Raw genomic sequence first — 22,911 nt, 5'->3', positions numbered from 1 at the left:
TATTTCTTTCTCTACTCCTTCCATACTATTTATACTGTTCTCTATAATGATGGGGTCCAAGTTTTCCCCTACAAGAGGGACATGGAGAGGATGAAGGAGACCTACCCTAATATGTTAACTTACTATGGATCTGTTATTTCTACTGGGTCTTAATGTGCAAGAACAACTATTTTTTTAAAACATATTTTTTATAGATTTTTGGAGAGGAAGAGGGTGGGAGAGAGAGAGAAAAAACATCAATGATGAGAGCAAATCATTGATTTGCTGCCTCCTGCACACCCCACACTGGAGATCAAGCCTACAACCCCAGCATGTGCCCTGAACGGGAATCAAACCCTGACCAATGCTCAACCACTGAATCATGTTGGCCGGGCTCATATTCTTTTTTATTTTTATTTTTTATTGAAACCTAATCGACATACAACAATATTTTAGTTCAGGAGTATAACATAATGATTTTATATTTGTATATACTGCAAAATGTTCACCACATAAGTCTATTTAACATTTATCACCATATGTAGTTGCAGACTTTTTTTTTGTGAGAAAATTCCATTTCAGTTTTGGTATCTGATTCTTTAAATGTATTGTTGAATTATTTTTGCCAAAAATTTCTTTAGGATCATTGCACCCATGTTCATCAGGGATATTAACATTTAATTTTTCTTGTGGTGTCTTGACTAGTTTTGGTATCAGAGTAATACTAGTTTTGTAAAATAAGTTTAGAAGACTACTTTTTTGAAAGAGTTTGAGAAAAATTGGTATTAATTCTTTGAATGTTTAGTAAAATTCACTAATGAACTATATTTTTATTTAGCTAGGAAGTAAGATGAGTTCAAATTAAAACTGGGAATTCAATTGCCAATATGTTGCAAAAAACATGTTAGAATAGAAAAATTTGGAATTTTTATTTTTCAAAGCTAAATTAAGAATGAAAATCTTCTAAAAATATATGCAGCTACTATAAATGTGATAGGAAAATATCTGATATCTATGGTTGACAAATTATAGGTACTTTGATGTAATTTGTTGCCTACATTTGGAGAAAATACTAAACTTCAATTAGAGGTTAGTGAAAATAAAGGTGTAATTTCCCCCCCATTGTTGTTCACAGGCTATCCCCCTACCTTTCTCCTTCCAAAATTTTTATTCCTTAGACACATTTGAGAAAGCCAGGTGTAATCCTGTGCATCACAAGAGACTTAATCTTTGAGGAAATGGAACTGAATCTTTTCCATATTTAGCCTTTAATGTTTTTCAAGCTTTTAAAATATTTAAGTGGTTAGTTGTTAAATGGTGATTCTCAATATCTCTTGCATTAAGAACTTGGCTTATAGCCATTAATTTTATGATAGGTTACTGAAGAAATAGATGTTTATAAAAGCCAGTTTTGTCATTTTATCTTAAGTTAAATCAGACCATTTCAATAGTTATGCATGCTATATTTATGTCTTGACTTTGAGTTGTTATGGATGTGTGTCATATGTTCTGTTGTCATTAAAGAGAAAATGTAACTCATGTTGTTGGCCCTGAATCATCCCTCTGCTTTATAAAACGAGTATTGCTTTGTCAAGTTTGTGCTGTTGTTGTTGTTGTTGTTGTTGTTGTTGTTGTTGTTGTTATACTAGTAGTCCTGTGCATGATCTGTGCGCCAGTAGCTTTCTGTGGGGCCTAGCCACTCTACACTCACTGCCTAGAGGCTCTCCGCAGCCCAGAGGCCCATCCGCACCCCAGCCTGGCCAGAGCCCATCTGTGGCTGGGCACAGAACACTCATGCTGCCCTCTGTCAGCATCCACTCGCACCACCCACCCCTCCCGCCTCCCAGGACTAGGGGACTCCAGCAGGGCTGAGAGGACTGGGCACCACCATCTTGTGGCTATGGGTGCCACCATCTTTGTCATGGAGTGATGGTTAATTTTCATATTACCCTTTTATTAGATAGGATTTTTTAATCCTCACCTGAGGACACCCTGTAACTCACATATGTGCCTTGACTGGGAATCAAACCAGCAACCCTTCAGTGTCCAGCATCCAACCAAATGAGCCACTCCAGCTGGGCATTATTTTTTTAAATATGTTTTTATTGATTTCAGAGAGAGAAAGGGCGAGGGAGAGATAGAAACATCAATGATGAGAGAGAATCATTGATCAACTGTCTCCTGCATTGTACCTACTGGGGATCAAACCTGCAACCTAGGCAAGTCCCCTGATTGGGAATCAAACTGTGATCTCCTGTTCATGGGTTGATGCTCAACCACTGAGCCATACCAGCCAGGCTGTTGTTAGTGTGTGTGTGTGTGTGTGTGTGTGTGTTTAATTTACTTTTTATTTTAGTAAAAACATATGAAACAAAGTGTCATTTTAACCATTTAAATGCTGGGATGATTAATTCATTGGCATTAATTACAATTCACAATGTTGTACAACCACTACCACTATTTCTAAAATTTCTCATCACTACAAACAGAAATTCTGTACTCATTAAGCAATAACATCCCATTTCTCCATTCCCCTCATCCCTGGTAACCTCTAATCTACTTTGTCTATATATAAACTTGCCTTTTCAAGATATTTCATACAATTAGAATAGTATAGTATTTGTTTTTCTGCATCCAGCTTATTTCCCTTAGCATAATATTTTCAGGGTTCATCATGTGGTAGCATGTATCCGAACTTCATTTTTTATGTCTGAAAATATTGCGCTGTCAGTATATATCGTGTTTTGTTTATCTATCCATTTTCTGAAGGACACTTGGATTGTTCCCACCTTTTGGCTATTGTGAGTAATGCTCTTATAAGCATTGACGCACAAGTATCTGTTTGAGTTCCTGTTTTCATTTCTTTTGGATGTATACCTAAAAGTGGAATTGCTGGGTCATGTGGTAATTCTGTGGCTTAATTTTTCAAGGAAGTAATGCAATTATTTTTCATAATAGCTTATTATATTTTTGTTATCCTTTCATTAATGTTTCTTAAGCACTTAAAAAATTGTTTTGCTTATTTCCTTGCTTAACTTTTGTTGCTGATTTTTAAGAAATTATTTTGGTCATTCATTTTTTTCTTTTCTTTTCAATTGTTTGTTTTTCAGAGCCGAGTCAGAACTCCATCACAGGGGAACACAGCCAGCTGTTAGGTATTGTATTACTGTGGGGATTGACTCTCTAAAGTTACCCTTTTACTGTTTATACTAACAGACATACTCCCTTCCCTAATTCTATTTTCTTTCTCCTCATTTTCTACTTTTCACTCCTCAACTTTTTTTCTGCTGTTTCTAGTTCCAACTTGGTAAGTTTTAGGTAACTACTTTTGCAATTGATTGCTAAGACTCAGTTTATAAAAATAATTTTAATACAGGTATCAAATTATGCTGTACTTGAGGCCCGGTGCACATAATTCATACACTGGCAGGGAAGGAATCCCTTAACCCAGTCTGTGCCCTCTCGCAGTTCGGGACCCTTCACTCCTCACTGCCTGCCTGCTGCCCGTTACCACTTGGCTCACCGCTCCTTAGCACTACCAGCCGTGAGCCTGGCTTCTGGCTAAGTGGCACTCCCCCTGTGGGAGTGCACTAGCCAGCAGGGGATAGCTCCTGCATTGAGCTTCTGCCCTTTGGTGGTCAGTGCGCATCATAGCGACCGGTCGTTCTGCTGTTCAGTCTATTTGCATATTACCCTTTTATATTACAGGATATCTGAAACTAATGTAATGTTCCTTGTCAATTATACCTCAATAAAAGTAATTTTAACTTAGTCTGTGGTGTTAAAAAATCTGTAAGAATTGGACCTAAGATACTTGCTGGCTGTGACACTTTCTAGGGAATTCTTCAGAAATTAAAATTTTTATATTGTATATTACTATCTTTTTTTACTTTTTCTGTCAATGAAATTATATTATACAGGCTGTTCTGTGACTTCCTTTAGTTCACTTAGCATTTTATCTTGGACATCTCATACCAGTACATCTGACTCATTTCTTTGTGGCAAAATAGTATTCTATTGTATTCCTATGATATAATTTTACTCATCCAGTTCCCTATTCTTGAGCATTTAAGTTATTTCCAACTGTTTTACTATTACAAATGATGTTGCCATGAACATCTTGTACATGTATCCTTGCATTCCTCTTGTTGATATATTTGTAGAATAAATTCCTAACAGATGAATTCCTTACTGAAAAGGTATGTACCCTTTCAAAAAGATACATCAACTTAAACTCCACCAATAAAGAGAATGGAGGCATACTCAGCTCCCTGTCATCAAAAGTAGGTATTATCGCCTAGCTCAGTGGTCGGCACACTCATTAGTCAACAGAGCCAAATATCAACAGTACAACAATTGAAATTCCTTTTGAGAGCCAAATCTTTTAAAGTTAAACTTCTTCTAATGCCACTTCTTCAAAATAGGCTAGCCCAGGTCGTGGTTTTTTGTGGAAGAGCCACACTCAAGGGGCCAAAGAGCCACATGTGGCTCGCGAGCTGCGGTTTGCCGACCACTGCCCTAGCTGGTTTGGCTCAGTGGATAGAGCATCAACCTGTGGACTTAAGGGTCCCAGGTTCGATTCCCGTCAAGGTCACCTGCCCAAGTTGTGGCTCGATCCCTAATGGGGGTGTGTGCAGGAGGCAGTTGATCAATGATTCTCATCATGATGTTTCTTTCTCTCTCCCTCTCCCTTCCTCTCTGAAATCAATAATATATATATTATTTTTTTTAAAGTAGGTATTATCAGCCACAAAACATTTTTCTTAACCTAATCAGTGAAAATGGCATCTCTAGTTTGTATTTGTGCTTCTTTAATTATGAGTAAGTACTTTTAAGTATATTAACAGCAATTTCTTTGTGTGTATATCTTTTGGTATGAGACTTTTCTTAATCCTCACCTGAGGATATGTTTTTATTGAGTTTTAGAGAGATGAAGGGAGAGAGACAGAGATAGAAACATGGATGTGAGAGAGAAACCATTAATTGCCTCTCAGACTCGCCCTGACTGGGGATGGAACCCACAGTCTAGGTATGTGCCCTGACTGGGAATCAAATCCACGACCTTTTGGTGTATGGGACAGTGCTCCCACCAACTGAGACACCCACCCAGGGAAGTTTGAGGTTTATTTTGATTTGTATATTGCTGAACTTTTAGCTGTTTGAATATGTGCAAAGCAGCTGTGGAAAATGTAAGCTGTCAAAATGTTTAAAGTAGGGAAAGTACTTGCTTATTAAAGTTTTGGAATATTAGCTAAAGAAACTGAGATACTTCTTGTCTTCTTTTTCAAGGTTAAGGACATCTTCTCATTCCTTAGAATGAGTTTATGTGCTAGAACAGTACATGGCACCCTTGGCATTAATTAGATATTTGTGAATTAATGATTTGACTTAAACATAGCTAGAAATCTGATTACCATGGTTATAGCCTTGTGATATTGGTGCTGTCACCATTCCTTTTCTTATATTAGTTTATTTAAACTGCTCCAAATTAATCTTCTCTATATAATAATTTCATATTTGGATCAGGAATGGTTAAGATTTCATCGAAAGGTTTCGTCATATTATGAAAAGTCTATTTCTCCCTAAATGATTAAATTGTTCCTGTTTCTAATACACGACTGGCAGGTGGAGAAGTTCAAGAGTAGTTAGTTCATCATCTGACCAGGAGCAGGTATTAGTGGAGGTCGGGGAGGACTTAGCTAATGAAATGTGCAGGAGGGGGGTTGGCACTGTCCCGGTGTTACTAAACTGGATTTTGTTTCCACTTAGGCTCTTGTAGTGAAAGATAGCAGACTAATTGTATGGAAAGAGAAATAGTATGTGATTGTGAAGGAAAGGTTTTCTTAATCAATAGTGCTGCAGAGAGACTTCTCCAGACATTTGGCAACTCACAATTCAGTTTTAAACAAACCTGGAAATTTATCCAAAGTCTTCTGGCCAGATTCTCTAGTAAGTTCATCCTGCTTGCTATCCCGGGTTCTCTCTCCCAGGTTCATTAGGTCAGATTGTATTTCCTTTTTTCTCATGCTTTGGCTAACTGCCATCTTCTGTTTCCCATCAGTATCTTTGTCTTAGCTACAGCCTCAAAATCTTTAAAAAGACTGGTTTATTAAAAATTATGTTGTTTGCAAAAAAAAAAAAAAAATGAAAGATGACTTTTTGTTATATTTTCCAATTATCTTAGAGTTCTCAGAAAAGACATTGGTAGTTTGAATTCAAATCTTGCCAGTTCTCTATAAAAACCTTATTTAGGATAATTTGGCCTAGTAGGTGAAAAACTGTTCCTTTGCCTTGCCTGCCCACAGAATGGAATTAGTCATAGCATTTCCAAGGGCTTCTAAATGTTTCTTCTGTCAACAGGGTGCAGTTCTTTTGAGGTACCTACTGTTCCCAGTGACTCATCAGAGCTCTTGCAAAACTCACGGTCAGGCTGAGGAGATACATGAAAGAGTGAAACTGCTATTGTGATAGGGAATCAAGCTGTATGCTTATGATTTATGATCTCCCTCTGTCTCTCTCACTGTTTGTGTGTGTGTGTGTGTGTGTGTGTGTGTGTGTGTGTGTGTGTGTAATTTTCAATTTAAAAAATTTTGGAAAGCAAGCAAGCAAGCAAATGAGCAGTGGGCCTTAGCACTCATAAACATTTTCCCAGACATTCCAGGAAAAATAATTCCTCTCTTTTACAGTTTCTCTCAAGAAATAGAAAAACAAGTAGACACTCCTAACTCAGTTTGAGCCGTGCCTTACCTTGATACCAAAACTAAACAGTGACAATATGAGAAGAGCATAGTCCAGTTTTATTTAGGAACACAGATATAAATATCCTAAACAAAATATTTGCATCTGAGTCAAGCAATATATTTAAAAATTGTCCCTGTTGACCAGGTTGAGTTTCTAGTAGAAGACATAGTTGGTTTATTTTTTAAAAATCAATGTTAACAGTATATTAACATATTAAAGGGGAAATATCTCAATAGGTTCAGAAAAAAATTTGATTTGAAACATGTTCCCAATATTTAGATTTTATGAGTACATAATGATACTTAAAAAATCTTATTGATCTCCAGTGGAATATCTTAGTGAACCAATCATTATTCTGAGAATTGGTCAATAAAGGGTAAAAGTGAAGTATTTCCTTGCCTTTATACCAATGGATAAGCAAATAGGATATTAGAAGGAATGTTCTTTTATAAAAGTATTTCAGCCTGCCCAGAGTGGCTCAGTTGGTTGAGTATCATCCCGTGCACTGAAAGGTTGCTGGTTTGATTCACAGTCAGAGCACATACCTGGGTGGTGGGTTTAGTCCCCTGTTGGGGCAGGTATGGAAGATAACTGCCTGATCTCTCTTTCTCGCTCTCCCTGCCCTCTCTCTCTCCCTTCCTCTCTTTAAGCATGTCCTCGGGTAAGGATTTTTTTTAAAGTATTTCAGCTAATAAGGAATAATATATTCAAACATCACCATTTTTAACTCCTCATAAATTTATGGATCTAGGTATTAATCATCAATAGTTGCTAATACAACCAGATAACATGTACTTCTAATAGAAGACCAAAATACCACTCTGAAGTTTTTCTCCCTCTCTCCATCTAAAAATACTAAATGTGGTTAAGTCTCTATACCCAACTACTAATTTATAGGAAATACCTCCCAAAAATATTAAACATCATCACATGGATGCCATCATCAAAATTCAGACATTACAAACTACTAAACAAAGGACATAGTTTCTTCAACAAATAAATTGCAAAAAAAAAAAAAAGCCAAAAAAAAAAAAAGGCTTAAGAGAGATAGTGATCAATCATACTGTGTGCCTCTTATTTGGCTACTGAGTTGAACAAACACTAAAATAAAAAACATAATAAGTGGTTAATATCCAGAATTTATGAAGAATTTATACAACTTAACACCAAAAAAAAAACATTCCATTAAAAAGTGGACAAAGGACCTGAATTGACACTTTTCCAAAGAGAACATACAGATGGCCAATAAACAGATAAAAAGATGCTCAATGTCACTAAAGCATCAGAAATACAAATTAAAACCACAGTGAGATATCACCTTACACTTGTCAGAATGGCTAACATCAATAAATGAAAAACAACAAATGTTGGTGAGGATGTGCAGAAAAGACAACCCTCATGCAGTATTGGTGGGATTGCAAATTGGTGTGACCACTGTGGAAAACAGTATGGAGGGTCCTCAAAAAATTAAAAATAGAACTATCTGTGATCTAGCAATTGGGAATACATTTTGAAAAAATACAAAACTCTAATTTGAAAGGATATATGTGCAACATTATTTAAAATGTTCATTGCAACATTATTTAAAATAGCTAAGGTTGGAAGCAACCCAAGTGACCATCAATAGTTAAGTGGATAAAAAAGCTGTGGTACATATGCCGAATGGCCAGATTATTATGATCTCTGAATACATCTGGCCACTCAGTGTATATCCTATGTATATCCTATGTAATCTGGCCACTCAGTGTATATCCTATGTAATAAAAGGCTAATATGCAAATTGTCCCCTTAACCAGGAGTTTGACCTGCAGGCAGGCTGGCCATCCGCCCATGTCCCCTCCCCCTGGCCAGGCTGGCTGGACCCAGACTGCATAAATTCATGCACTGGGCTATACAAACACACACACACACACACACACACACACACACACACACACAGTGGCCATATTATTATGTGTTCAGAGATCATAGTAATCTGGCTACTCTGTGTATATTTACAATAGGATATTTACAATAGGGCCATAAAAATGAATGAAATCTAACCATATGTGATAACATGGATGGACCTAGAGGGTATTATACTGAGTGAAATAAATCAGACAAAGACAAATACCATATGATTTCACTTATTGTGGAATCTAAAAAATAAAGTAAGTGAACAAATAGAACAGAAATAGACTCATAGATACATAGAACAAACTGAGGGTTGCCAGATGGGAGAGTGATTGGGGGGCTGGGTAGAAAAGGTAAAGGGATTAACTATTGATAGTTACAAAGCAGTCATTGGGATATAAAGTACAGCATAGGGAATATTTATCTATATATATATAAAAGGCTAAGTGTCCATCTGACTTGTAGCTATGTTGTGCACTGACACCAGGGGGAAGACGCTCAGTGGAGGAGCTGCCATGACATGCCCTGGCCATTTAAAAAGAAACCGCAGACCTGGTGCCCGCAAACCAACACTTGGCTTCCCCCAAGTGGGACACAAGCCCTGCCACCACCCCACCAAATTGCAGCCAACACTACCAAGACCCCATGGTGCAAAATGGCCACTCTGGGCACCGGGTAATGACATCACATAGCAACACCCTGCTTCCTCTCTCTAGTGATTAGCCTCCTTGGAGTTTCTTAAGCCCAGGAACCCAACTTGCTTTATAGCCAGGTGCAAACATTTTACATTTTAACCAAATGTTTGTGAAGCGTTTTCACATACCCCATTTTATTTGATCCTCACAGAAGTCATGGAGTAGATAAATAGGAGACTTGGTAGAATCCTCTTTTCTTTTCATTAGCCGGAAAACAGAGGTTTACAAAGTTTAGAAACCTGACTGAAAAGAAATAAATAGTGGAACTTGAAAATGATTTCTGGTTTTCTCACTGCACAGAATATAGAACACTGCTGCAGTTAAATATTTTACCCTTTGTTCTCCCTGCATGAGCTACAATAATAATCTGCTTCATGTTAATACTTACTACTGTGTTGCTGACAGTTACCTGAAAGAGAAGTTGGGGTGTTTCACTGGGCTGGAAAAAGTTTAGCTAAATCAGAAAGCAGGTCTAATTAAGCAAGTTTATCTCTATATATATATAAAGGTCTTGCTGGTGCCAATCATACATGTGTGTTTCAATCTGTCATTGTAGATTGTGAATTTGGTTGACACTTCTAATATAAGGAAAGGGCAAATAGTGATACTAAAATATTCAATGTTCACAAATCTGTGCACCAGGACACTAGGTGTCAATAATCCTGTATAATAAAAGGCTAATTGCAAATTGTCCCTGGGGAGTTCTACTGACACAGAGTTCAACTGCTCGCTATGATGTGCTCTGACCACCAGGGAGCGGCGTGGAATGAAGGAACAAAGGAAGGCCCCTTTTAGCCCTGATTGCCAGCCAGGCCTAGGGACTCTATCTGTGCAATAGTTTCATGCACTGGGCCTTTAGTATAGTAATAACTATGTATGGTGCCAGGTGTATATTGGAAATATCAGGGGAACACTTTGAAAGTATATGATTGTCTAATCACTATACTGTCCACCTGAAGCTAATACAAAACAATATTGACTCTAAACTGGAATTGAAAAATAAAATTCTAAATAATCAAAAACATAATTTATAACATTTGAGACAATCTTTCATGTTCATATAGTCACATAATTCAAGCCTATACCTGTGCCAAGGGAAGTTAAGTACATTTACTATTCTCCTGCCTACCTCAGACCAGCAAAAGGCTATTTAACAAGATCAGGAGATAAAGAATCTGAGATTCACATTAAGACCAAACTGTAGTATAAATAGTAACTGACAAAAGCAACATTAGAGAAGTAATAGCACCACAAAACTAAAGTTTTTTATAAAGAGCAGGACATTCTATTTGGAAAAAAAAAATGTATACCATAAAAAATGGAAATCCAAAATTTTCAGTAGAACCAATGGCATTTCTATCAGTTTTTAAAAATATATATTTTATTGATTTTTTACAGAGTGGAAGGGAGAGGGATAGAGAGCTAGAAATATCGATGAAAGAGAAACATCGACCAGCTGCCTCCTCCACATCCCCTACCGGTATGCACGCAACCAATGTACATGCCCTTGACTGGAATCGAACCTGGGACCTTTCAGTCCACAGACCGATGTTCTACCACTGAGCCAAACCGGTTTCAGCTCAATTTTCATTTAAATCAGCAGTCTCTAACCTTTCCAGTCCATGAGGTCTGAAAGGTTGGCCACCGCTGGTGTAAGGGAACCTTTGGAGCAGCGGTTGCCAGGTCGCCAACCAGTGGTCAGCGGACTGCTGGTGGTCCATGAGGTCCAAAAGGTTGGCGACTGCTGATTTAAATTGTACAAAGAAACACCCAGCAGTGAGTTGCACAGTAATATTAGCATTATTTGACTAGTAAAATGAGAAAAAAGAAACATAATAGTGATTCTCTGGGCTGTTTTAATTCAAGCATAACTGAGGCCAGTCTCAGTAGGTATCCTCCAGAGGAATCTTAGAATTGTGGATAATCCTAAAACAGCCTTCCCATATGGATTCGATTCTTCATTTTTGCAGAATAAGGTTATTTGTTATTCAGACTTTAAAACTCTTATTCCATTTGAAATTTCCTGGAGTCACACCAGCTACCCAGACTTCTGAAGCCTGAACATCTATCTGAAGCAGTACTTCTTACCAAGAATTGATCAGTGCCTTTTATTGTAACCACTCCTGATTTTATGCCTGATTGATTTTAGGCCTTTCAAGTAACCACTTTTAACAAGAGCTTTGTTCCTTGTCTAATTGACCAGGAGCTATCTGGGACCCTCCCATTCTACAACTCCACTACAAGTAGACCTTTGGTGGGACAATCTTGAAGGCATTGTGGGTCTCATAAATGCAGACAAAGTCTCTAGGGACATTCTTCCATTCCCCAAAAACTAAGCAAGCAGGCAAGTGGGAGTTTGGCCAGAAATGTGAGGATCAGAATGTCTGAAAGTTGAGTTGATTATACTTGAAACTTGAGACTAGAATGGCTCCAAACGTAATGTGCCAGGACTGTAGCAAGGGGAGCCAGAGCTGCTGGAGGTGGCTTGGATCAGCAGGCAGCAGGAATGTTCTGAGGCCAGATTTTTATAGCAACATTATTGTAAGTCTATTGAACAGCAGGGAAATTGGATGCTGAAGCTTGGACTCCTGTTCTGTAACCCTCAAGAGGGTTGAAGTAGTCCTGAGCCTTGGATACAAAATTATTAAATGGCAAATCAATGAAGGGTACAATAAGGAAGATGAGCATACTCAGGAATGAAGGACTGAAGAAGAAAGGAAAAGAAATGGACTTCTAAAGAGGAAACATATAGTTATTGATATAAAACAAATGAAAGGTAGATAAGAAATAAACAATAAATTAGAAACAACTGAAGAGTATTTATGAGCAAAAAAAACCAAAACCGTACTTAGATATATCTTAATGAAAACTGCACAGCACCTAAGAAAGATCTTGAAAGCTGCCACAGAGAAAAGACACTATCAGAGAACAACAGAATGATAGTAGTATTCTCAATAGCAAAGCATAACAAATAATGTTTTAAAGTTAACAAAATTATCCTGGAATTATGCTTAGCAAGATACTCAGGAAGAAAGACAGAATACAGGCAGTTATGGGTAAATAAAAGCTGAGGACATTTCTATCACAAGACTTGCTCTAAACTAGTGGTTTTCAACTAGGAACAATTTTCCCTCTGATTTATCTAGTTATAAAGCAGTTAACATCAGGACACTGGTAGTCAATAATTCTATATAATAAAAGGCTAATTGAAAATTGTTCCTGGGAATATTTAGAGACTTTTTTTTTTCTACTGAGATTATGTAACTTTTAACATCTACCTACTAGAGGCCAGGGATGCTTTTAAACACCTTACACTGTACTGGTCAGTTCCCCCATGACAAATAGTTATTTGGTTCAAAATTTTGTGGTGCTGAAATGGAGGAACCCTTCTGTAAAGGAATTCTAAAGAGTGTACCTCAAGTAAAAGGAAATGATCCCAGAAGACTAATGTTCTGAAATGCAGCACAGAATATTGAACAAATGAAATGATAAACTTGGCTCTTGACCTAAGTCAATATTTTCTCTATGAAATAATGTTAGTGTCTTATTTGTGGAGTAAAATAAAAATAGACAACAGCAAATATTAGACAATCTAAATATTATATATAAAAACCTAAGAAACCGTTACAACTGGATGACCAGTCAGTAGCTATGATACACACTGACCACCAGGGGGCAGATGCTCAGCGCAGGAGCAGAAACCACAGGCATGGAAACTTGGAACAAACTGATGAATCTCAGAGAGAAGGGGGGAAGGGGAAGGGCAGAGAGAGATTTACCAAAAATCTCATATGCGTACTAGAGGCCCAGTGTCCATCCACCAGTGGGATCCATTGGCCTGGCCTTCAGGGATTGGGCTGAAACTGACTCCCAACATCCCCTGAGGGGTCCCGGATTGTAAGAGAGCACAGGCTAGGCCAATGGACCCCACCATTTTACGACTTCATGCATTGGGCCTCTGTAACTACCGGTATATATCTATACATATAAGAAGCCAACTACTGTAAGGGCCTTAACAACCTAACAACAGTCACTATGATGCCCACTGTGGCCAGCGAAATGGGCTGATCAGGGTGTTGGGCCAGCCGGCCAACCACCCATGGTTTCTCCCCCCAGGCTGCTGCCCACTATTGGCACCACCCACCCCATTTGGGGACAGGGTCAGCCAACCCACTGCCCACAGCCCCTCTCCATGGCCATCCCCGCCCCCAATTGGCCCCCCAATCCCAATCGAGGGTGGGGCCCACTGGCCTCCCCCAGCTGGCCCAGCAAACCTCCTGCCATCTCCTCCTCCCGACAGGTCCAGCCCAGGGTCGCTCCAATTGGGCCAGGCTGGCCGGCCAGACCCCATCCATGCACGAATTCCTGCACTGGACCCCTAGTAATATTATGTGAGACCAGAGGAGAGAGTTTGAACTGAAGCATTTGAAAGTCTTTGTTGTTTGGGAAGATGACAAACTATTGTTTAATTTACTTTTAACAGTTTTTTAAAGTAAAATATGTGGTAAAATTTCAAGAGTAATTATTAAAAGAATAGAAATAGAGAATGAAAACTCCAAAATAGGATAGAGGGAAAAGTGGATTAAGGAAAAACAAACCAAAAAGTCCAGAGGAAGAAAATGAGAATGAATCACAGGGAAAGAAGGACAAACAGAAATAAAAACATGGTAGAATCAGTCCAAATATATCAGTCTCTGATGTTGATGGACTAAACTTGACAATTATTAAAAAGACAGATTGTCAGATTTTAAAAAATACAACTATTTTCTGTGGACAAGAGAGATCTGCCTAAAGCAGAAAAGGGCATTTAACCCAAAGACAGGTAGTATAGTTATTATCGTTTTTTCCCCTATTATCTTTATTCTGCTGTCTTTCTACCTTCCTGAAATAGGTACTTAGCTAATGTAATTTTTGTTATTACTTTTGCTGGCTCCGCCGAAACCGGTTTGGCTCAGTGGATAGAGCATCGGCTTGGGGACTGAAGGGTCTTGGGTTCGATTCCGGTCAAGGGCATGTACATTGGTTGTGGGCATATCCTCAGTAGAGGGTGTACAAGAGACAGCTGATCGATGACTCTCTCATCGATGTTTCTAACTCTCTATTTCTCTCCCTTCCTCTCTGTACAAAATCAATAAAATATATTTAAAAAAAAAACTTTTGCTGGATTCTACAGGTTTCAATAGGTAGTGTTTTCATTGTCACTCAGTTTTAAAGTATTTTCATCTTTGACTCTTGAATTGTTTAGCAGTATTTTTAAATTTCTGAATTTGCAAAGATTTTATTTTATTTTTTTATTTTTTATTTATTTATTTTTTTAAAATATATTTTATTGATTTTGTACAGAGAGGAAAGGAGAGAGATAGAGAGTTAGAAACATCGATGAGAGAGTGTCATCGATCAGCTGCCTCTTGCACACCTCCTACTGGGGATATGCCTGCAACCAAGGTACATGCCCTTGACCGGAATCGAACCCGGGACCTCTCAGTCCCCAAGCCGACGCTCTATCCACTGAGCCAAACCGGTCCCGGCTGAATTTGCAAAGATTTTAAAATTTATGCTCTTATAATTAGATTCTTATTGAACTTTTTTTTATTAATCAAGATCATGGATTATATTATGCCTGTTTGAAATTTATGCAGTCTTTAAGATCTAGTACATAGCTTGTAATAAATTTTCCATGTATGTTTAATAAAATTTATATTCTCTAATTTTGGATGTAGAACTTCTAATGTCCATTAGATAAACTCTATTATTCAGAACTCTTTACCCTTGCTTATTTTGTTTGCTTTATCTGTTATTGAGAGAAATATGTTTTAAAAAATCTCCATGTGTGATGGTAGATTTGTCAATTTCTTGTATAGTTCAATCCATTTTTCCTCAAATATTTAAAGCATGGATGAGTGGGTGGATGGGTGGGTGGATGGGTGGGTGGGTGGATGGGTGGATAGAATAGGAAGCTATTTTTATTGGTATCCAATGCTCCTTTCTTCCTAGTATTCATGCCCTTGTATAAGCCTTTGCACTTGGAGTGAAGACTAGACTTAATGACTCCTTCTAATTAGTAGAATATGGCAAAAGCGATGTTACTTTTGTAATGAAATTACAAAAAGGCTGGGACATCAGTCTTGCACTCTCTGGCTCTCTTTGGTGGCTTGCTTTGAGGGAACCTAGATGCCATGTTGTAAGCTGTCATTTAGAAAGGCCCACGTGGCGAGGAACGGAAAGAGGCTTTTGTCCAAAAAGCCTGAAAAGAACTGAATTCTGCCAACAATGATGTAAGGTTGGAAATGGATCTTCCCAAGGCCTTCAAATGAGACCACAGTCCTGGAAGGCCCGTGATTGGTGCCTTATGGGAGTCTGAGGCAGAGGGCCCAGCTAAGCCATCCCCATTTTTCTAACTCATACAAACTGAGATGAGATGTATTGTTTAGGCCACTAAGTTCGGGAGTAATTTGTTAAACGAAAAGAGAGAACTATAAACAATAGATGCCCTAGTTAGTTTGGCTCAGTGGATAGAGCATCAACCTGTGGACTGATGGGTCGCAGGTTCAGTTCTGATCAAGGGCACCCACCTTGGTTGCAGGCTTGATCCCTGACCCTGGTCAGCACTCATGCAAGAGGCAACTAATCAATGTGTCTCTCTCACATAGATGTTTCTCTCTCTCTCTGTCTCTCCCTCTCCCTTCTGTAAAAATCAATGGAAAAAGTATCCTCTTGTGAGGATTAACAAAAAATAAATAAAAATAGAATTACTAAGACAAGTGTTTTATGTTTAAAAGGTGTCAGCATGCTCTTGCTGGTTTGGCTTAGTGCAGTGGTTCTCAACCTTCCTAATGCTATGACTCTTTAATACAGTTCCTCATGTTGTGGTGACCCCAACCATAAAATTATTTTCATTGCTACTTCATAACTATAATTTTGCTACTGTTGTGAATTGTAATGTAAATATCTGTGTTTTCCAATGGTCTTAGGCTCTGTTCTGTGTTTTTGAGTCTATTTGAGTTTTCTTCATTTATTTTGTTATTTAGGTTCTACATATAAGTAAAATAATATGGTGTGTGTACAGGTGATTAGATTTTAAAATATGTTGGGTATTTCACAAATTTTAATGGTTAGCACTCTGGACTCTGCATATTTACATTTTAATCCATTCATTATTTATTTTTAGTAGCCATATTATTCCATTTTCCTTCAGGTTGGCTTTTCTGTCCTTTGGCATGACCCAGTTATTTTGATAGCTTGTAGCCTATTTCCCAAGCTCACCTTATATATAATTAAGGTTATAGGACTTGAAATTAACTTATTTAATTTTTATATTGGTATCTCTTTTCTCATTTAAAATCTTGGTTCTTAATGACATTTACATACTTTTAAATTTTTGTTTATTTCTCTTCTACCAATTATAATTATATAACTTACACAGTAAAGAATCAAAGTTAAAGAAGTACTCAAACAATCCAAACACTGCTGTCTTAGGAAACCCAGTCTCTCTCTCTCTCTTTTTTTTCTTCATAGCTGGTTTACCAAATTCTATGGGGGGCCTCTTTGAACATAAAATATGTAGCAAGTGTTTGTACAAAAATAATACTTGTTAAATCACCTTATGTCATTTAACAAAAGGTTGGACAGCAGTGGAGACAAAGTTTTTACTGCCGTTATCACAGCAACAGGGTGGGAAGTAGCCTATGTCTAGCACAGTATTGAGCATGTACTCAATAAAATATTTCTTTTTTCATTATAGATTTGGGTGACTTTAAGAGACTCTACTAGGCTGTTGTCCTAAAAAAATATTTCCAGACATCTTCATATTGTTAAGAAAAGGAATGACCCTTGTTTACTTCTTAGAGATTTGTTTTTGCTCTTGTTAGAGGGGGAACCATATTCTCCAAGCAATGCTAATTGAGTCTACCTTCTCAGTTTTAAATTTGAATATGAAAATTGGTTCTATATTAATACAGAGACAATATACAGTTATTTGGTGCTGGTGCTTCTTCAAAACCAATGAGAAACTAACTTGGTTTACTTTTTCCCCAGATGATGGCCATAAGAAAGCTCGAAATGCTTATCTCAATAATTCCAATTATGAAGAAGCAGATGAATATTTTGATAAAAACTTGGCACTCTTTGAGGTAACATTTGGGAGAAAACTAGGACAGATTTTAGGAACTGAGATTTCAAGATAGCTGTTTTCTACCCCATTCAGTTTTAAAACAGCACAGGCTGGATAACTTAATAGCTAATTGTTAAAATGCAATACTTACAGCTTGTCACTATGGTTGATTTAATGCGTAGCCATTAATTAAATCAAATTCCTATGAAAGAGAAAAGGAATGTTGACATCACAGGCATATGGAGAATGTTGCTATCAAATTCAGCTGGGATGTATTATAGATGTTTACATTGGCATTATCTTCTAAGTATAAAATAATGTATTTTCAGCTCTGCATTTGGGAGACTATTATTTACCTTCAGATTACTAACCAAAACCAGTGTAGGAAGCAGGCTGCTAGAGTCAGAAGACCCGTGTGGACTTTTGAGTTGGGATGTTGAACAGAACCTATTTTATTCCTGCATTTCTGTCCACTCCCTGCTGTTTTTTTGTTTTTTTGGCTTTAAACACTTCTCAGTGTGCCTGTGTTTTAAGTGATATTTTCTCTCAGCTTCCTTCAAGAAAAGGTTTGAGGTGAATATTTAGTTCACTCACAAAAGTTTTCTATTGACCTGCCTATTCTTGGTGCTATAAATAATAGCCATAAGTTAATATAATGTTAGTAGCCTAAAGAAAGAGAGTAATCTGGTAAAGATCGTATTATCAATGTTTTTTACAAAGTTACAACTGTGTGTAGGGGCCAGCATGATTTTGTTTTCACTGAAAAGTTAAGCTATTAGAAAGACTCATGAAGTTTTTCATTTAAGAATTTTATAAGGATTAAGTGTGATATTTTACAATAGTTTTGGGGGAAATAAAATCTCATTGATAAATCATCTAAATATTTACCTGTGAAAATATTTCTGGTAGGGCGGTCCTTTTGATGCTTATTTCCAATGTGTTCTTCATCACTCATTTCTTCCATACTTCCGGTTTTATAGGAAGAAATGGACACCAGACCAAAGGTGTCTTCTCTCCTCAACCGCATGGCTAATTACACCAATCTGACTCAAGGAGCAAAGGAACATGAAGAGGCAGAGAACATCACTGAAGGGAAAAAGAAGCCCACCAAGGTGAGGCCTTGGAAAACAAGGATAAATAAAAAGCGCCTCATATATACTAAAGGATTAATTGCCAAGACATCAGTTTCTGCTCTAGAATAGCTATTTATTGAATGCCTGGTATTTGCCAATACTGTCCTGGGCACTAGGTTCATAGCACAAAAAGAACTCACAATATCTCATTGTCACAGTCCTTAAGATGCTTTAACTATGATGATAAATGTTCTAAGGAAAATTGAAGCAGGGCAAAGAGATCGAGGTTGTTGGCCAGCAAGAAAGCCAGAGCAGAAGGCATTACTATTTTAGAGAGGCTAAAATGATATTTGAGTCCAACTAATGTGAGGACTGAGCCATGAAGACCAAATACCAGTCTTTTTTTAATCAAAATTAAAATACAGAATAATATTATAAGTTAGTTTTTTGGTTGGTCACTCAGTAAAGGTAAAAGGACACTTAGATTTTTATTTTACCAACTACAATGAAGGATTTATACCAAATTTTGAAGAGCAAGCCATTAGTTAATTTTTAAATGAAAAGAGAAAGTTTAATAGCTTTGAATAACAGAACTTTTTTAAGTTGTTTGGGTGCACTTAAAGTATATTTGTGGTTAGATGCCTATGTAAACACATGTGGGGACCTTTGAAAGATAAAAATGTTTAGCTATAGGAATAATAAAAGGTATGGTGATAGACATTTGTAAGTTGGAGATTTTGTATGTGCCTTTTTTAGGATATTTATTAAACTTATATCTGCTTTGAGATGATAGTTTTAGGGAACTAGTTTTCATACAAAAGTAAAAAGATGACTATGTAATTTTTTCTTTTATCAACTTCTTTTTTGCAGACCCCCCAAATGGGTACCTTCATGGGTGTCTACCTCCCATGTCTACAAAATATTTTTGGAGTGATCCTGTTTCTACGCCTTACATGGGTGGTGGGCACAGCTGGAGTTCTTCAGGCCTTTGCAATTGTCCTTATTTGCTGCTGCTGTGTAAGTCCAGATGTGGAACCTTGCTACTGCTCAAGAGTATATGCAGTTGGCCTCTTTGGGAATAAAACAAAGAATACTAGGGAAAGGCTTATTTCAATAAGAGAGATTATTTTGATATGAAAATCAAAAGGATTTTCAGTTATTTAGTCTCAGTTATTCACTGCTTATATCTATAATAAGATGTCCTAGAAATTATAATGGAAGTCTTCTACAGGAAGTAGAAGATACAGCCTATAAAGGATTCAGAATACAAACCACTTGAGCTTGATAGCACCAATGTTGTTACAGAAAATGTGTTAGAAAATGGGGTGTACTACTCTACTATAGTGTTGAGAAACAAAACTGATAATTGTTTTGGAGTAAGGAGTGTTTATTTTGTTTTGAAGTGCCATTCATTTTCTCTTCCCTAGAAATTCAGTTGTTTTTACCAGGTCTCCTCTCCACCATACTGAGAACATTTTTTCCCCCACATCCAAGAATATGCTTTTTATTGATTTTATTTATTTATTTTTTTTAAGAGAGAGGAAGGGAGAGAGCAATATCACTGTGGGTGAGAAACATCGATTGGTTGCTTTCTGTGATGCTCCCCTAACTGGGGATTGAACCTGAAAACTAGGTATGGGTTTCAGGAATCATACTGAGAAAATTTTAATCTTCCTTTAATCGAAATTCCTTTTATCTATGTTTCCCAACCACATCTATTAATTTTATTATAAGTAGATAGATTTTTTTCAAATTATTATTTTATTGCCTGACCAGTGTGGCTCAATGGTTAAGTGTTGACCTATGAACCAGGAGATCATGGTTCAATTCCCAGTTAGGGTACACGCCCAGATTGCAGGCTCAATCCCCAGTGATGGGTATGCATCATCATTGATGTTTCTCTCTCTCCCTTTCTCTTCCTCTGAAATCAGTACAAAAATATATTTTTAAAAATTATTATTTTATTGCCCTGGCCAGGTAGCTCAGTTGGTTGGAGCACTGTCCTGTATACTAAAAGGTTGTGGGTTCAATTTGGTCTGGGCATATACCTACGTTGCAGGTCAATCCCTGTTTGAGTGCGTACTAGGAAGCAAATGATCAAATATTTCTCTCACATTAATGTTTTTCTATCTTTCTCTGTCTTCCTTCCTCTCTCTCAAATCAATAAATATATTCTCTGCTGAGGATAAAAACAATCATTACTTAATTATTTAACTAGCAACTGACCTTTTTTATTATTATCACCATTATACCATCCATGTGTGCTTCATGCTCAGCAAATGCTATACAGAGCAGGGCAGGTAGTCATAATCTGTATCATTAACAAGTTAAAATTAATTGTACCATCAAGTTTTTCCCCCCAGTTTCTTAGTATTGAAACTTCAGTGCCATGTTTGGTTCCCTGATTGCCTCTCACACCCAATTAGCTACCCAGACTAATCATGTCTTCCTCTGAAATCACTTACATTCAACCCTTCCTTTATATTTCCACTTCTACCACTGTAGTCCTTAGATTTCACAGAATTACTATAATAGCCTAATAACAGGTCACTTTTCCTCTAACCAATCCCTATCTACAGTCCATGCTATACTGCCACCAGGTAATGTTTTTTAAATACAGTCCTTGCCAGGCCAGGGTGGCTCAGTTGTTGAGCATCTACCTATGAACCAGGAGGTCATGGTTAGATTCTAGGTTAGGGCACATGCCTGGGTTGTGGGCTTGATCCCCAGTAGGGGGCATGCAGGAGGCAGCCAATCAATGATTCTCTCCCATCAATGTTTCTATCTCCTCTCCCTTCCTCTCTCTGAAATGTATAAAAAAGTTTTAAAATACAGTTCTTATGAGCTTAGAAGTCTTCAGTAGTTCCCTTCCTTACTGAATATTGCTCTTGTTATTGTAGCCAGCCTTTACTCAGTTTCAAATTTGTTTTTCAACTTGTTTAGGTGAACTAGGAGGAGATCAGTAGTTCTCAATAGCAGCTAACCTATTGATTACAATGCAGGGGCATATATATGTGTGTGTGTGTGTGTGTGTGTGTGTGTATGTGTGTATATATATATATATATATATATATATATATATATATATATATGATAGGCTAATATGTAAAGTGTCCCCTTGGGAGTTTGACCAGGAAACTGGGAGTGCGATCACTTGCTATGATGTGCACTGACCACCAGGAGGGCAGTGCAGAATGAAGGAAGGCCCTGGCCAGCAGCCAGAAGGTCCCGATTGGCCCTGATTACCAGCCAGGCCTAGGGACCCTCCCCGTGCACGGATTTTGTGCACTGGGCCTCTAGTTTTAACAGAATACTCCAGGTAATAGTGTGCCTTGTAGAATAAGTTGAGCCACATCACCTCATTTCCATGCCATTGGGTATGACAGGTAACTCCCTCCATAAAAGTAGGTAGAGATAAGTTCTCTGAGGTCCACAGATGGGAAATAGTACATAAAGTTCTCTTTTATACAGTAACAATCTCCCTTTTTCTTTACAGACAATATTGACTGCTATCTCTATGAGTGCCATTGCGACTAATGGAGTGGTGCCAGGTCAGTAGGCTAAGTGCAGAAGCCAGGGATTGTCAGTGGTTACTGTGTGTTTATGATGTGAATCCCCAAAGTATAAACGTTCGAGGAATAGAATCCTATTATAATCTGATGGCCATAGACACTAATACTGTTTGAGTTTAGGATATATTCTTTAAAAATTTATTTTTGTTCTAGTCTAGAATTTTTCATTTTTGCTGCATCCTTAGCTTCCTTTAGTTGGAATATATTTTATTGGGCTATCTCATGCCTGCAGTAAATACTCATATTTTTCTAATACTTACAAATTGTTCTGCTTCCCATGGAGCATTAGATGTGCAGTGTATCCTACCATAAAGATTTCATATTTTACTCCCCACTAGCAAAACTGCTTTTTACCACATTCAGCATTTTCAAAAGCCTCAAATATTTATCCTTCATGCATATTTTTAATTCTTCTTACTTACAATTGTTCACATACTTCTTACTAATGTATTTTCTTTATCTTGGTCACCGTGTTCTGTGTGTGTTAGCTGGGGGCTCATACTTCATGATTTCCCGGGCACTGGGCCCCGAGTTTGGTGGAGCTGTTGGCCTCTGCTTCTATCTTGGTACCACCTTTGCAGCAGCTATGTATATTCTTGGTGCCATTGAAATTTTCCTGGTGAGTAATCACTTAATTGTGTTCTACAATATAGATAATAATAAAGATTTGGATTTACGTTGTTCTTTGATGTCAAAGCTTCTGTGAGATCAGTTATAAGTGATTGATTATAATCAGCTCATTTTATTTTATTTCACTTTGCTTTATTGCGCCTTTCTGTATTGTACTTAGCACTTGGCATCCAAGTGTGGATATGAGCAAAAAGGTTGAAGGAATCTTTTGTCTGCCT

At 37.5% G+C, this 22,911-nt stretch overlaps 1 protein-coding gene across 3 annotated transcripts in view; it reads left to right on the top strand.

Moving 5' to 3' along the window:
- SLC12A6 (solute carrier family 12 member 6) overlaps nt 1-22,911 on the top strand; it is a 105,199-nt gene that overhangs the window by 51,775 nt on the left and 30,513 nt on the right. For 2 of the 3 annotated variants that reach the window (XM_084861730.1, XM_084861732.1), the window contains exons 2-7: nt 3,090-3,134; nt 17,343-17,437; nt 18,399-18,530; nt 19,362-19,508; nt 21,988-22,042; nt 22,552-22,682. In XM_084861730.1, the coding sequence (XP_084717856.1) occupies nt 3,090-3,134; nt 17,343-17,437; nt 18,399-18,530; nt 19,362-19,508; nt 21,988-22,042; nt 22,552-22,682 (605 nt within the window). The remainder of the gene's footprint in view (nt 1-3,089; nt 3,135-17,342; nt 17,438-18,398; nt 18,531-19,361; nt 19,509-21,987; nt 22,043-22,551; nt 22,683-22,911) is intronic. The other variant, XM_084861731.1, reaches the window with a different exon arrangement.

The sequence above is a fragment of the Pipistrellus hanaki genome (assembly GCF_964339955.1).
Source record: "Pipistrellus hanaki genome assembly, chromosome: 1".
NCBI lineage: Eukaryota > Metazoa > Chordata > Mammalia > Chiroptera > Vespertilionidae > Pipistrellus > Pipistrellus hanaki.
This window is presented reverse-complemented; position numbering and strand designations above follow the sequence as displayed.